Genomic DNA, 17,199 nt, shown 5'->3' with positions numbered 1-17,199 from the left:
AGTTGTCACTTTCTACTTGCGACGGCATTCTCACACACAATGAGTTCTTCACTGCATGGATGTTTTTTCATTATCTCTATACGGCTAGTTGAATATCGGAATGGAAGGTTTGTGCGAACTATTGCTTATGTGCCCAGAGTCACAGCGTGTTGGCTGTTTAGCCTAGGTTGTAAGCGGCGTTCAGTAGCGCTCCATTCATCGCTACCCCGATGGAAACCCATCATGTTAATTTTTACTCTTTTTCTTTTTTTTTAACGACTAAGTTTAGTAGTCAATATTTCTTTTTTCTTTTTGCGATATTCTCCTAACCAGAGATAATTTTTTTGTAGAAACAGACAATGAAAATTATAGAATGATAGTACTCAAGGGAGAGCAAGGATGTGAAAATATAGAACGGAAAAGTGAGACGTGACAGAGGGTCATTTAAGCAAGCAGAAATCTTCTAGTGACTTAACTTTTACCTTCTACCAGAGGAGTTGGGCTTGGGTGATTCGCATTGTTCAGATGCCTAAGCCCAACTCCTCTGGTAGAAGGTAAAAGTTAAGTCACTAGAAGATTTCTGCTTGCTTAAATGACCCTTTGTCACGTCTCACTTTTCCGTTCTATATTTTCACATCCTTGCTCTCCCTTGAGTACTATCATTCTATAATTTTCATTGTCTGTTTCTACAAAAAAATGATCTCTGGTTAGGAGAATATCGCATAAAGAGAAAAGAAATATTGACTACTAAACTTAGTCGTTAAAAAAAAAGAAAAAGATATATAATTATTTAGAAGGTCTCAGACATGTGTTACAGAAATAACAAGACAGTAAACGTAAAGAAACGTAATACAATAACAGTTCCAGTAGAAAAGTTTAAAGTGTCTGTTAAAAACACCCGTAAAAGGCACACCGAGAATTAGTTACGTAAGCAATCTTCAGTAACATTTATTTTTTATCTTTGGACCCCACCCGAAACGAAATCCTGGATACGGGCATGTGCAACAGGGTCTATTAACAACAATCTTACACCTTCTCTCATTCGTTTCGTGAAAGATATTATTCAAACACGGAAAAATTTATTAGGAAATCAAATATGGAGTAATTTCGTTACAATTTCGTGTCGTGAAATTTTGAAAATGAACCCAGGTGAGCATAGTACTGAAAGATGTAGTCCTACGTCAATAAAATATCTGGCACCATTTGCATATTGCCTGAGCGAACAGTGAATACGAAAGTGTTGGATTTTACATCAACCAGTATCACTCGGGTGGAAGAAAAATCTCAAACTGATGCAACTTATACCGATCTTAAAACAGCGTTTGATCGAATAGATCATACTTATAACGAAATTGTCAAAGCAAAGCCTTGGTATTACATTCCTGTAGTGGAATTTGACCTTCTGTTCCAACAGACATCGCAGCCGATTCAGAGTGTACAGAACCATTGCATGGCTGGTGCTACGATTCTACTGACACTACGAATCCTTCTAGGTCGGGTCTCAAACATACCGCAACTGGCTTCTAAGACCAGTGCCCTTATGCATTGAACTGCCAACCCGGGACGAAATTGTCCTGAACTTATTTTTGTACCCGCATCAGAACCGAATCGGATCGGAAAAGTCTGAATAATCCTTTACGACTCATATAACATCAATTTACCCTTATCACAGATAACAGATATACAGGTTCGAACAAAATTTTTCAAAATCCTGTGTAAATTTCAAATTTTCTATACGTTGGAAACACTACTGCCACCTACTCGACTATTCGTCGCGATCTTTCAAAACGTTCCACTACGTTCCGGAACGATAACAAAATCCTCCTGCCTGTTACATAAATATTAGAACTATAATAATTTTAACACTTATCAGACGATTCCCCTAAGTGTTAGAGATCAATTTATTTCCATGTCGCATAAATCACACGAGAATTCGATCGGAATAAAACTATAATAAAATTGCCATTTTAACCAATAGCAAAAACACAAAAATTTAGCGTGAAGTGAGTGTTGCACCCAAAATTGTGGCTCATGTGAAAGCGGCACCCAAATCGTGGTGACACTTCGTGTCGATCGTGATGACATCTGCTAGTGTTCACCACGCTGATTGAGCAAATTTTACGCACAGTTCATATGTGAGCCTGTATATCTGTTATCTATGCCCTTATTTCTGATAATCATAAACTTTCTTTTCGATCTAACTTCATCAGTTCGGAACGAATGCATTAATTTGAGATTCATTCCAAACGTACCAAGTCAGATTCAACTGGTAGCCAATTCCAGGCGTAAGTCGACTAGCTTGAAATCACCTGATGACCGATTGTCTACTTCAAGAGTCTCCAGTCGAAACCAAATTTGCAATTGATTTGGTCTGGAACTAAATTGATATTCCCTCCAATCTGCAACCCGTGGAATGCGACCTGTAGCTTATCATCCAAAGCCTGGCGGAATTTAGTGTTTTTAATCAATACTAAGAAAGTCTGTAAGTTTATTCAATTAACATCGAAGGTTATTTTGCTCGATTTCTGCAAAAGCATAATTTTATGAATCATTTCGGTACTGAACCATGACGGTTTATCAAGTGTAAGAATAATTCTACAATCTACAGCTTTATTGCAAATTTTCTACGAATCTAACACTAGTATAATGAGCTCTCATCAAGGCAGTATCATTGCAATGTGTTCTGATCTTTCTCCTGGTACGAATCGATTCGGTCTCCGTCTTGGGAAAAATCAAGCTCCTTTATTTTTCTGAGTGCACTCTCGGTGTCAATATGTTGCAAGCGAACTATATTTTGAATGCTTAAGTGTTCGAAAATTGGAGCCACCCGGAATGAAAAATCCATCTTCGGATCCGGAACGTAACCGGATCGCTGCATGAAGGGGAAATTCTTAGCATTCAAGATGGGTTCCTCAAGGGGTTTTCCGTAAGTCTCGATTGCTTCCGTGCGACGGCGCTCGCTGGCTTCTTGCAGAATGCGGCTCTTGAATTTAATTACGCGCTCACCACCGCGCAGAACTTGAGCCGTGGTAAAACTAACCTCCCGTTGAAGATCCGGAGGTATTCGAAACAGATAATCAGTTGGGATGGGGACATCCGGATCGAGCATAGTCCATTTCACCGGACTACCAAACAGTCCGATGTAGCGGCCATTGAGGGACCACATACGAATGGTTCTGTCGCTGCTGGCGCTAGAATAAAAGTTTATTGAATATACTCTGATCAGTGAATTGATTATGTTGTGATAAAATCAACCTTATAACAATTTTCGTAGAGTCGATGAAAACCAAAGCGGTGATGCAATTTCTATGAGCTTGGTATGAATTAAATAACCATGGGTTAGCTTGATTGGTTACCGAACGTTTCGCTCGACCAGGTATAATGTCTTCTCGCAAGAATGAAAATTGTAGTCTAAAGGCAGCACGGTTTATTTTTGACTGTTTACTTTCCGGTATGCTGCAATTGTTAATTGTTTAGTAAAACTTACTACGCATAAGCGGAATCGCCTACAGATAATTTTCTATTAGCCAAATTTTCAAATATCCTAGATACGATCCCGTGAAAAGGAATCGGTTTTCTGCATCCGTTGTCATAGTAACTACTCGATCTCCTGCCATGTGGCTGGTTCGGAAACCACCCATGTAACCTCCATCCGGATGATGAGAATAAACTTGTATGGTTCCAGTATCCAAAGATGCGAAAAGTGTTCCATACTCCGGGTGCATTGGTCGAGTTTCCAGAAATAACAACATATGAATGGTTAATTGTCTCAACTGTTCAACCGTCACCGGCATCACAATCTGCGTCAATCTACGGTGTTTCCAATGATCCTGAGGTTGAAAAATAGATACCCGGGTTGTTCTTCGTGGGGGAGCTGTGGGAGCTTTCTTGCGTAGAAAATTAACTGGAATTTTTATCGTTGGTTTGGCGGCGTCAAATCTGCGATACGGTTGTCCTGTTTGTAACATCCAAAAAATCAATTCACCCGTATAGCTACAGGTAGCCATTGCTTTGGGTTCACTGTGAGTTACTGCAGCACAGAGAATATCATCCGAATGAAGCTTTTGCCATTCGACATTGCTGGGAAAGTCCATTCCGGATTGACCAACGGGAAACTCACAAACAACGTAATTCCAACCCATTGCTAGAATACTGGTAGGTTCCCAAAATACGGCGGTTACTTCGCAATCCTGTTCGATGCTCATTGAGCTCATAAGGGTACCACTGTTAAAGTTCCAGATTTTCATAGTTCCATCGCGGGCACCGGTGAGTAGCAGCTGCAGTTTCGGATCGAAGCAGGCGGTAGTTATTTGCACTTTTTCCTGTAAACCATTGATAATTTGTGTGTGGGCATTGGTTATAACTGTCAGTTTTCGATTGATCGTGTGATCCCATACGATTATGAAACTATCCAGACCGCAGCTGATCACAACTTTGAATAGAGGGTTATATAGAAGGACCGAAATTGGTTGAGTGTGACTTTCACCATCGGTAACCTCCAACGGTATTTTGGGACAGCAAGTTGCAGATAATACTTTGTTCGCTCCAATAAGCAGTTCCCGGTTTGAATCACTGTACAAAGCACAAGCTGGTACTGTTTTGTATAGGTTACTTGCAAAACCGTTATACGTTTGAATCAATATTCGGTTTAGCACATCCCAAATCTTAACGATCTTTTTCTGATCCATGCTATATATCTTCTGGGCTTCATCTTGAAGGAAAACGAATGCGACTCCAGCGTTGTGTCCGGGAAGAGTCACTGTTGGCGTCTCAGGACGTCGACTGTCCCACAATCTTAGCTGCCCGTCTGGACCCCCGGTAACCACTAAGTCCTTTACGTGTTCGTACGCAAAGCAGGTAACACCCTTTGGAACTTTGAACTCAGTTCTTTTATCACGATTTACCCAGTGCTGAATCACCAGCGACTTTTGTAGTTTATTTCGTTGATTTTGTGGAACGAGTGGATCATTTTCCGAACATGCCATAATTGAATTGGTCTCCTCGACAAAGTGAATTTGTCGCACAATATCCGGTAACAATCGACCATAGTCAATGCAAACCATTTGAGGGCAATGACGACCTAACAAGTCACGGAAGCTCATTTTGGTGACTGAGGAACCTGCGTCAAACTTGAACGGTTCTTTTTTCTCCGGATAAAACTCTATAATTCGTACGAACCCTATGTAGTCTCCTAGCAGAAGTTTGCTTCTGGAGTTTGACCCAAAGTAGTAAAACAGAGTATTTATAGCATTCGGTATTCTGTTGACGATAGTTTTTAAGGTAAATCCAGATGCGATGATGTCGTAGAAGCGAAGTTCGCACTCCAAACAAGCTACGCAGAAAGTGTATTGATCGGGAAGCACTGCTGTGTCTAAAAGCATTGTTTTGGCACGTTTCAAATCAACTGCAAGGATATGGGATTTCTAGGTTTCCATCAGGAAGAATTTCTAGAAAAAAAAGATAACAAACCGCTAAAGGCTTTTCCAGTTTTTTCGTGTTTCCAATCACGCTTCCAGAAATTGATAACAGCTTCCCGGGTCGACGTTATCCACGAACCTTGAGACCAGTTCACTGTACCATCCTGCAATATGAACCACGGTAATCATTCAACATAGATAACGTTACACTCACACATCCACATACATACGACACAAATGGGCTGTATTCGATTTTAGACACTGGATAGGTTTGCCGTCCAAGTTTTAAACTTAAATCCGATGAAATTGGTAGATCTAGCGATTCTTGTACCGCGAGTGGATCATCGTTTTGATATCCTAGAATCAGATAACTAACCAATTCATCCCATTGACAGAAATTATCTCGATTAGTATTGATTTTCATAAACAGCGTTTCGAATTCTTCATCACTGAACTGCACACCGGACACTTTCAGTAGCTCCGCGCGCAATTCTTCCGGTGCTAGCTGTTTTCGTTTGATGAACAATTCGCGCAGGTGTTCGACATCCTCTTGAGAGAGATACCGATGCAGCAGTTGCGGATTGGAGTAATCCTTTTCGCTGGTACTGAGTGGTACCTCCGAGGGTTCCATTTTTCCTGGACCTCGTGGATGACGTACAGCTGTTTGACAAAGCAATAACGGTGATTGCTTTGATGGGTTGACTTTGGAAGAAAAATTGTTGCAACCCTGTGATGGAAATGACAAACTATCGTGTGGTCACTTCTATTCTGGTACCTATGCCATATTTCGCAACAAAACTGACACACGTTCAAACACACAAGTGAACAAGATCCCATACTTAAATTGTTACCACGCAAAGTATATTTCTAAACATAATGGCCTCGGTTCTACAACCCGGTGGATGTTGTCGACCCGCATCGGCCCGATCATCGGACTGATTATCGGACCGATTGAGCACGATATAGGGCCGATTGTAGCGCTTCGATCGGCCCGTCATCGGACAATTCTGCACCATTTGCATCAACCGCGTCGATCTAAAAAAGCTTTATGTTTACATTATGTATCGCTAGAGAAACAGAGCGAAGGAATATCAAACACGGGATTTTCGAACCGACGTCTCCCCGATAGGGTGTGAAAGAGTGTTAAACATTCTTTTGATTCGATCATAGAGGCTTTAACCTTAAGGTCATTCGCCTCTTAGGACCAGAAAGACTCTGGCCCTATGTTCGGGGTTGGGAATCCAACCCTGGCATATCCCATCCCCTGAGTATCAGACATCCGCTCTCTGCTTTGGTATATCTTCACTCTTTTGTTCTACCGATACACTATGTAAGCTCGAAACGCAATCAAAAGCTTTCGTGCACGATGCGTCCGATGTTCGGATTTACTGGGATGTTGAGCAGCCACCCAGTAAAACCGAACATCGGACGCATCGTGCAAGAAAGCTTTTGATTGCGTTTCAAGCTTACAGAGTGTATCGCTAGAACAAAAGAGTGAAGAAATACCAAAGCAGAAAGCGGTTGTCTGATGTTCAGGGGATGGGATATATCGGGGTTGGATTTACAACACCGAACATAGCGCCAGAGTTTTTCTGGCCCTAAGAGGCGAATGACCTTAAGGTTAAAGCCTCTATGATCGAATCAAAAGAATGTTTAACACTCGGGGAGACGTCGGTTCGAAAATGTCGTGTTTGATATTCCTTCGCTCTGTTTCTCTAGCGATACATAATGTAAACATAAAGCTTTTTTAGGTCCACGCGGTTGATGCAAATGGTGCAGAATTGTCCGATGACGGGCCGATGGATGCGCTACGATCGGCCCCATATCGTGCTCAATCGGTCCGATAATCGGGCCGATGATCGGACCGATACGGGTCGACAAATTTCATAGGGCAGGTGGCATAAAAATTGAGAAAAAAAACTGTTATGTACTGACGAGTCGAAGACGAAAGGTAAAAGTACTGTATATAAGTTTAATAATAGCATAATTTTAGAGCTTTTGCACTGAGATTGAATGACTAAATGCAAAAGTCGCGTAAGCGAAACTTTGTTTGAAAATCTTGTTTTAATATTTTGGAATGCAAAAATATTAAATGCAACAACTTGACTTGTATTTTACAGTGCAAAAGTCGTTTCAAAAACTCTCTAGTGCAAGAACCAAAATTTCAGTTTGAATACAAAAACCGGAAAAAATATTCATAATACTTCAACCGGTTTTCGAAATCAAATTGCCTTCGCCTGAGTTTCTCCTTCAGTCGTTCATCCCAGTAAATTCGAACATCGGACGCATCGTGCACGAAAGCTTTTGATTGCGTTTCGAACTTACATAGTGTATCGGTAGAACAAAAGAGTGAAGATATACCAAAGCAGAGAGCGGATATCCAATACTCAGGTGATGAGATATATCGGGGTTGGATTTCCAACCTCAAACATAGGGCCAGAGTTTTTCTGGCCCTAAGAGGCGAATGACCTAAAGGTTAAAGCCTCCATGATCGAGACAAAAGAATGTTTAACACTCTTGCACACCCTATCGGGGAGACGTCGGCTCGAAAATGCCTTGTTTGATATTCCTTCGCTCTGTTTCTCTAGCGATACATAATGTAAACATAAAGCTTTTTTAGGTCGACGCGATTGATGCAAATGGTGCAGAATTGTCCGATGACGGGTCGATCGAAGCGCTACAATCGGCCCTATATCGTGCTCAATCGGTCCGATAATCGGCCCGATGATCGGACCGATGCGGGTCGACAACATCCACCGGGATATATACTGAATTTAAAGGGTGTTAAGATCAAAAATTGGTCGAACACAAATGTGGGTTAATCTTTTTATTCAAAAATCAAGCAAAGCGTTTTTTTTTCAAATTAAAATCAATCAAAATAAAAAAAACCTATTTTTCTCGAGCTTCAGTTTAGCAAATGCGGTTTAATTTCTTCCTTCCTGCATTGTAAGCTCACTTTCCTCGTAGCTGGACACCTTGAATTTCATCCCGCCGTTTTATGCATCCTCCTGAGGTTCTACTTTAAGCCAAATATTTTTGCCTTTCTCATAGAGAAAAGCTATTCAATCACTGTGAAAACCGACTATAGAATCAAGGCCCGAAGCGAATCAGTTCGTCTACATCGTAAAATGTCTCTCTGTGTGAATGTGTGTGTATGTGACAAAAATATGCAATAACTTTTCTCAGAGATGGTTCAATCAATTTTAACAAGCTTGGGTTAAAATGAAGGCCTCTTTCTTGCCTCAAAGAAATTTTTTTAAATTCATATGAATTTGTCTATTGGTTCCGGAATTACAGGGTAGTAAGTGAAAAAAAACTGCAAATTCAATATTCTGCTTTTTTAGAGGGTTGTGTAGAGATAAGCTAATTTCTCAAAAATAATATAAAAACTCTTCAACCTATGAAAGGTCTGACAAGCTGACAACCACACAAACTTACATTGGAATCCGGTCCCGGAAATAGTGGTAAAAAACTAGCCTAACATAGATTTAAATGTAAAGTCTTACTGTCCTTCACGCAGGAGGTCATTCGCCTCTTCGGGCCAGAAAAACTTCCTTGCTCTATGTTCGGGGTAGGGAATTACGCTTTACTCGCCCCATTCCTGAATCTTGTCCGGATATGACTTCCGGTTCCGGAATTACAGTGTGATGAGTGATTGGAAAGTCAAGCCGTCGTTTTGAGCGTCGTTGCAAAAATGGGACAAATTCTTCCACTAGGGGTATGAATAAGTTTGTGTCGTTTTTTTTTAAATATGAATCTTTACTGACATAAAATTTGTTCAAGTTCAATACTCAAGGTACCATCCATCGCACGCCAACATTTTTCCCATCTTTCTGGCAATTTTCGCATACATTTTTCCAAAATTTGACCGGTTTTGCCGCAATCTACGAATCGATTCATTTTTGACTCAATTATAACTGGAGAAGTGTTGGTCAACCGGGTCAAACTGCATTGACCGGAACAATTAACACATGGATCAATAAGTCCCGAGACTAACAATGGAAACAACATTTTTTTTGCAAAATTTTTTTTTATTCATCCACATAATCACCTTTTAGGGTGATACAATGTTTCCAATGGTTTTTTTTTTGATAAACTGCTTTCTGAATCATCGACTCGTTGCTGTTTTTGTTCCATCGAAAGCAATCGCGGAACCCACTTGGAAAAAACCTTTTTCATGCTCAATTTTTCATGGAGGATAGTGAATACACTTCCATATGATATCTGTGTCATCTCAGCAATCTCACGGAGCTTCACTTTACGATCTTTCATTATAAATTTTGTCACTTCACTCACATATTCCGGTGTAACGGCTTCCACTGGTCTACCCCGTTCCGCGTCATTTGTGTCGGTACGACCACGTTTAAACTCGGTGAACCACCGACAAATCGTTGCTTTTTATGGACAAGAGTCCGGATAACATTTTTCAATCCATTGTTTCGCTTGCACGGTGTTTTTACCCATTAAAAACAATGTTTTATCAAAACACGAAACTCGGTTTTTTTCATTTTTTAAACAAACTACAAATCGACTTTACTCCAACCTCGATAACTCAGCTGTTTCTGGTCGGATCGACTTAAAATTTTGGCGGATGAAGTAAAACTTCCCATTTGAGCGTTTCTAAGTATGCTTTAGCGACTGTGTAACATGTGGGCGAGCATTGTCATGTTGAAAATTTACTTTGTCGTGTCTTACACCGATAGACACGACAAAGTAAATTTGAGGACGTTTTTCTTGCAATGTTTGGCTCAAACGCATCACTTGTCTCATGATTCTTTAACTCTGATACAACAGCTCATAATACATAACACCCAGCTGGTTTCACCATATACAGAGCATAACCTTCATTTCATGAATATTCTGAATGACCGAGGTATCCATACGTTGCCCGACGTTGGTCTTACAAGCCAGTTGTCATATATTCGGGCTCCGACCTGGAAGGATTCATAGCGTCAGTAAGATCGTAGTACTAGCCATGCAATGATTCTTTACGCTAAGAATCGGCTGCGAAGTCTTTGCTTTTTTGCTAACCTTTTCTTTTGTACCGTCGAAACACATGAATAAACGGAGTTCGGCCTCGCTTGGCTTCAATTCATACGACGCTCAATTACTTACCTTTCATATCATTCCTACTGCACAGTGGGGCAAAACTGCAAAAAATCGCATTTCCAGGTGTGGAACTCCACGCCCAGACTTGTCTCCGACTCCGAATGATCTCCGACTTATTACGTTGGTGACAGTAGATTTGGCCACAATCAACAATTTCGTCAACAGGGTTTGCGAATAGTTCGGATTTTCGCGATGTGCGAGCTAAATTTCGACGTATTGCTCCTCCTAAAACGATGCCATTTTCACAACTGTATAGAAACACAAAAAATACTTAACATTGATGTTTACCAAATTTTGATTGTAGCAACCTTTAAAATAAATTTCAAACGTTTGTGCTTCCGAATGGTAAAAAAATATTACAAAAGAATCTTTGGGTTAAAAATAATCGCATCCTGTTACGACTCGATAGCTATGCAATCACTTGAAAATTTGCTCGGATGGTCAAATCCGAGCGGCTCGACTTAGAAATACTTCTCTCTCTATGAGTGTGTCTGTTTTTACCTTTTTTTATATATATAAAAAATAGGTATAGAATTCGCTCAAACAAAATTTTCCGAGGCCCGGAGGGCCGAATGTCATATACCAATCGATTCAGCTCGACGAACTGAGCAAATGTCTGTGTGTGTGTGTGTGTGTGTGTGTGTGTGTGTGTGTGTGTGTGTGTGTGTGTGTGTGTGTGTGTGTGTGTGTGTGTGTGTGTGTGTGTGTGTGTGTGTGTGTGTGTCTGTATGTGTGTTGTCAACTAAGAGATCGAGATCTCAGAGATGGCTGGACCGATTTTGATCAAACTAGTCGCAAATGAAAGGTCTCTCCGTCACCCAAAACGCTATTGAATGGTTTTGAGATAGGATGTTTACTTTTTGAGTTACACGGAGTTTTATGTCAAGATTTTCAGTTTTTTGACAGTATCTGTCACATTTGACCTTGAAAACAGAATATGTTTTTAGATTTCGCGCGGTAATAGCTATCCAACAAGCCATAGTTTGTTAAAATCCGACCATTTTTAACGGAGATATCAATATTTTTGTGTAAACGACTTTTCCCCTTATTCCAGCAGTAGAAGTTTTGAGCACTGTATGACAAAGAAATGCTTGGGAGCAACGGAAAACACGATTTTTTTACTGTGACATACAATTGTTTCTAAGTGCCCAAAAGACTGTGTACAGCATCCTTTTTCATGACAATTTGCCTTGGACCGATTTTAGCACGGTTTGTTTTTGGCAACATAATCGTTCGAATATGGCATTTATAAACCAGATGATATCAGCATTTTCGAGTTGAAAGTAATTCCATAATTATATTGATTTAAACTACTTACAGCAATAAAAGCTGGAAGAACATAACTTCCATAAACCATACGACTCAGTTCGTCGATATCAGCAAATGCGTGTGTGACAAATAATTTCACTCAATTTTTTCGGAGATGGCTAAACCGTTTTCTACAAACTCAGATTCAAATGAAAACTAGTATACTTCCAAATTTGGATCCGACTTCTGATTTCGGAACCACAGGATGAAACATGTGAAACGAAATTAAAATAATGCAATTCATTTTTCTCTTAGATGGCTGAACCGATGTAAGATTCAAATGAAATCTAAGAATCATCTATGATTCTAATGAGAGGTCTTAAAATCCTTTAAAAATTAGTCAGATCCGATTTCTGGTTTAGGAGATACAGGGTGATTAGTATAAAAATGTCCATTTCACATAAATTAATCAGGTTTATCGGGTTTGCAAATTTGGATAGTCGATTACCAAATAAATTTATTTCAGTTTAAGCGGTATTATTTTTTGGATTCGGAATGTACCCCCAAATTTTAATTCGCACTACAATTTCTCAAAGATGTCTACACACTCCTCAGATGAATTTATCTGATTTCGGCTACACCGATCTTAGAACTCCGGATCCAGTTTCGAATTGTTTCTCAAAGTTTAATCATTTTTTCAAAAAGGCCAAATCGAACTCCAAAACAAAAATTCAAAATAAAGGACTTAAGGTCCCATACAAAATTTATGAATTTTATCCGATTCTGGAATTACAGATGATGAATTTTTAAAATTCATACCGATATAGAAGATGTAAATTGTTTGGCGTATTAATTTATGGCCATTCGAATCATTTTGGGTTATGCTAGTTCCTGAATACCAGCTCTGGAAGTACCATAAATAATGACGAAAAACTCTAAAGTGGAACTTACTTCGACATCTCATGGAATGTTCAATCGAATGTCACACGTTAAGATTGAAATTCGATACGATTTGCAGATTCGAAATTACAGGGTAATGAGTGATTAAAATCTCAATTTTCCGTTTAAAACGACGATAATTAAAAAAAAGGTCATGAGAACTAAAACACCTAAGAATATCCATGCAAAAAACACCTGCGGTAAGGTATCATCTCACTGCTAGGTGGATTAATCACGTTTTATAAATGAAATTACGTGATACAAAATAAACGACTGAATAGGATTTAGACGAAATAGTTGATTCATTGCATTGACATATTCTAATCAGTTGTTATAAAATCATTTTAAATCACCAAATAAAGGTCAACAGATTTCACGCGCGTCTTGATTCTTTATTATTTCCGCTTTTTTAAAATGTTTATTAAAATAATTAATTGGTTATATTGGTTGATCTGGGCAGCCGGCTACCGAGAAAAATATTAATTTATTGTTTGAAATATTAATATCAAGTGTTTTTTACTATGTATTCGATATACCGATATATGTTATCTCTGTTATTAACTTTGACAATCAATAACATGGAAGAAGAAAACATTCCAAATAAAACTTTTCTCCCAAGCTAGACGGAAATTGATAGGTTGAATGAAGAGATAATTTAGTAAAATAGAGTAATCAGAAGTGAAACATTGGAAATATCTGACAATTGAAAGGAAAAAGAAACTCCTGCAATTGTCGCCTTTTACGACATGGAAGCAGGAATCCAGTGGATCTATTCTTGGTTCATTTTTTTCCGCCGGATTCCACACGGCATCTAGGCTGGTACTGTCCGGAGAGAACTAATACGTACTATCAAACTCCTAGTGGACCCCAGCCCCTATTTGTCGTGTCTTACACCGATAGACACGACAAAGTAAATTTGTGGACGTTTTTCTTGCAATATTCGGCTCAAACGCATCACTTGTCTCATGATTCTTTTACTCTGATGCAGCAGCTCATATTACATCACACCCAGCTGGTTTCACCATGTACAGAGCATAACCTTCATTTCATGAATATTCTGAATCACCGAGGTATCCATACGTTGCCCGACGTTGGTCTTACAAGCCAGTTGTCATATGTTCGAGTCCCGACCTGGAAGGATTCATAGTGTCAGTAGGATCGTAGTACTAGCCATGCAATGATTCTGTACGCTAAGAATCGGCTGCGAAGTCTTTGCTTTTTTGCTAACCTTTTCTTTTGTACCGTTGAAACACATGAATATACGGAGTTCGACCTCTCTTGGCTTCAATTCATACGGCACTCAATTATCTACCTTTCGTATCATTCCCACTGCATTGTGGGGGAAAAAACGCGTGTGGAATCCCACGCCCAGACTTGTCTCCGATCTAGTACAAATGATCTTCGACTTATTACTTTGGTGACAGTAGATTTGGCCACAATCAACAATTTCGTCAACAGGGCCTGCGAATAGTTCGGATTTACGCGATGTGCGAGCTAAATTTCGACGTATTGCTCGTTTTGATACGATGCCATTTTCCCAACTGTATATGTCACCAAGCAGGCAACTCTGACAACACTGCAACTAAACGAGATTCGCTGAGAGAGAAAACGGCGACAGTTTCCTGTGTTACATCCAAGCGCGATAACCGCATCGTCGCTCATATCGAGTCATTTGTCGGTCGGAGATTATTAAGTATATTCAATAAGCGATTTCTCGTAGGTATATAATAGAAAGTGAAAAATTATAATAAAATATCAAATAATTAATTTGTAGGATTTAATGTTTTGGATTCATTGTTAGGAGTGAACTTAACCTAACACTTAAGAACCACACCAATATGTAAGCTTCTTTATAAAACCTTTGTTCCAACTGAAATAAATAATTATGCTTTACAGCTTGAGCTGATGAACAATAAGATTTCGTCTGCTACTAGATTGGTGTGAATGATGACTCCTGATACGCAGTAACAAACTCAAGATATTGTGGTCAATAATGGCTAATAACGAGAGCAATTGTGCGGAATGCGACCGTCCTGACTGGGCGGATGATATGGTCCAATGCGACGAATGCCACGATTGGTACCATTTTACGTGTGCCGGTGTAACCGGATCCGTCTCATCACGAAATTGGTCATGCAAGGTTTGCCTTCCAATCAGTTTGATTAGTGAAAGTATTCCCAGTCGGACAAGCCGTACAAAATTGGAAAAGCAACGTCTCGAAGAAGAGCAGAATATTCGTCGTAATCGCTTTCTTCGGGAAAAACAGTTAGAGAAAAGGATGATCGAGATGGAAATTGCTGCAGAACGAAAAAAAATTCTAGAAGAAGAAGAACTTGAACAGACCTTTTTAAAGGAAAAGTATGAAGTACTAGAAAGAGAGGAAGAAGCGGATGGAAAAAGCGTCATTACTAAAATGAGCAAAACTCCAACGAGTGTAGAGAAAGTAAACCATTGGTTAAGGAATGATGGACACAAGAAGCCCGATAACAGCTCTGTGACCGGAGCGATCGAGACAGCACCAAATCCAAAATTTCCTGTACTAAACGAGAATAATGTTGACTCTACTCCTCTCACAGCTGAAAATTCTAATCCGTTACTTGAGACACCGATTGATTCGGGTTCAGTAAAGACTGTTACGTCTCAAGTACCCACAACGCAAGGCAATTTTCTCGAAAGCACAAGATCGGCTTCAACACTAACCCAGCCACCTGAACCATTTCCGTATCCGTGGCAAAAGCATAGCGGAGCAAACATTAAACTGGCAAAACCACCAGAAAAAGCACCGAGCTTTATCACCAAAACGCCATTGACGACACCTCAATCTGTTACATTTAGGCAGCAAAGGCCGATTCCGAATCCGGCATTAGTTAATCCATGTCCAGAAGAGAATTTTGAGCCTTCCCAGATGCAATTTGCATCTCGACGAGTCATGTCACGCGATCTTCCGGAGTTTGATGGAAAGCCCGAAGATTGGCCTATATTCTTCAGTCAATATAATGTCACCACTCAGAGCTGTGGATTCAGTAATGCAGAAAATTTGATAAGGCTTCAAAGATGCCTTAAGGGGCATGCGCGCGAGTCGGTGCGCAGTCGATTGTTGCTGCCCGAGTCTGTACCCAACGTAATAGAAACCCTACGGATGTTATATGGACGTCCTGGTATCTTGATAAAAACGCTCTTGAATCGAGTACGGCAGGCACCCGCACCTAGGATGGAACGACTTGAGACACTGATCGAATTCGGAGTGGAATTACAGGGATTATGCGATCACCTGATAGCAGCAGGAGAGGAAACACACTTGAATAATCCAGCCCTGTTACAAGAATTGGAAGACAAACTGCCTGCTCAGTTGAAGCTTCAGTGGGCTATGTACAAGCAAACCGTGTCCAGGGTTACACTGAAGACTTTCTCCGAATACATGTCTCACATGGTATCAGAGGCAAGTCAGGTCACTACCTTTGTCAAGGATGACCATGATCATCGCGAAGGAAATAGAAAAAATAAATGGAAACAAAAGGAGAAGGGTATGTTGCATGCTCATAATGCGAGTGCCGAAATAAAGTCTCAATTCGGGAAGCAAAATAATGAACGAGTCTGTTTTGTTTGTCATAAATCCAATCATCTCATGAAGGAATGTAAACAGTTTCTGGAATTACCAGTGGACGGTCGCTGGCAACGAGTGCATCAATTGAAACTTTGTCGGACGTGTCTCAATCAACATGCCAAAGGCCGATGCCGTTTAACAAACAAATGTGGTGTCGATGGTTGTGAATTTAGACACCATCCGTTATTGCACTCTAAAAACGAAAACAGTGCTGTCTGTACTTCTTCTGCGGAAAATCATTCCCACAGGGAGCGAGGTTTTAAAACACTTTTCCGAGTTGTGCCGGTTACGCTCCACGGAAAGAATAGTTCGGTGAAAACGTTTGCATTTTTAGATGACGGATCGTCACTAACGCTCGTAGAACAGTCGATTGCTGATCAACTAGGTGAAAGTGGACCCAAAGGTGAACTTCTTCTTTCGTGGACTGGAGATGTATCTCGAAGTGAAGTCAACTCACAAACCGTAACGTTTCATATCTCAGGAACGTCATCAGACAAAATGTTTAAAGTTTCACGGGCTAGAACGGTTTCCAAGCTTAAACTTCCAATACAGACACTGAACATGGCATCTCTATCGTATCAGTACCCCTATCTAAAAGGATTACCTGTTGAGGAATATTCCAATGCGTCTCCTGGAATACTTATCGGTTTAGATCAGCTCCATCTTTCCTTACCATTGAAAAGCAGAGAAGGTAAAATGGGTGAGCCAGTCGCTACAAAAACTCGCCTCGGTTGGTGTATATTCGGTGGCCTACGTCCAACAACTGCATTTGGCCTTTCCTGTCATATACACGAAACGTCAGAAAAAGGTCTACACGAAATCGTCAAAGAATACTTTGGGCAAGAGGATGCCGGAGCTGGGCCGATACTGGAGTCGTCCGATGAAATACGTGCGAGGAATATT

The 17,199-nt window shown here is 40.2% G+C and overlaps 2 protein-coding genes across 9 annotated transcripts in view; one reads left to right on the top strand and one right to left on the bottom strand.

Annotated features, from left to right (window-relative positions):
- Nucleotides 1-17,199, top strand: part of LOC131431035 (uncharacterized) — a 256,155-nt gene that overhangs the window by 31,236 nt on the left and 207,720 nt on the right. The gene's annotated exons all lie outside the window — the stretch shown is intronic.
- On the bottom strand, nt 2,393-6,044 carry LOC131431031 (WD repeat-containing protein on Y chromosome). The gene is made up of 5 exons (XM_058596442.1): nt 5,623-6,044; nt 5,449-5,560; nt 3,490-5,383; nt 3,235-3,435; nt 2,393-3,170 (listed from the first exon to the last, which is right to left on the bottom strand). The coding sequence occupies exons 1-5, from the start codon at nt 6,025-6,027 to the stop codon at nt 2,648-2,650; spliced, it is 3,135 nt and encodes a 1,044-aa protein (XP_058452425.1). The 5' UTR covers nt 6,028-6,044; the 3' UTR covers nt 2,393-2,647.

This window comes from Malaya genurostris, chromosome 2 (genome assembly GCF_030247185.1).
Source record: "Malaya genurostris strain Urasoe2022 chromosome 2, Malgen_1.1, whole genome shotgun sequence".
Lineage (NCBI taxonomy): Eukaryota > Metazoa > Arthropoda > Insecta > Diptera > Culicidae > Malaya > Malaya genurostris.
Note: the sequence above shows the minus strand (reverse complement) of the source record. Positions and strands in the feature narration are given on the sequence as shown.

Coding starts and splice junctions, on each gene's coding strand:
- LOC131431031 (XM_058596442.1), bottom strand. CDS start 6,027: ATGGAACCCTCGGAGGTACCACTCAGTACCAGCGAAAAGGATTACTCC. Junction 5,561..5,622: donor ACAGCCCATTTGTGTCGTAT/GTATGTGGATGT, acceptor TTCATATTGCAG/GATGGTACAGTGAACTGGTC. Junction 3,436..3,489: donor TGGCTAATAGAAAATTATCT/GTAGGCGATTCC, acceptor TAACAATTGCAG/CATACCGGAAAGTAAACAGT.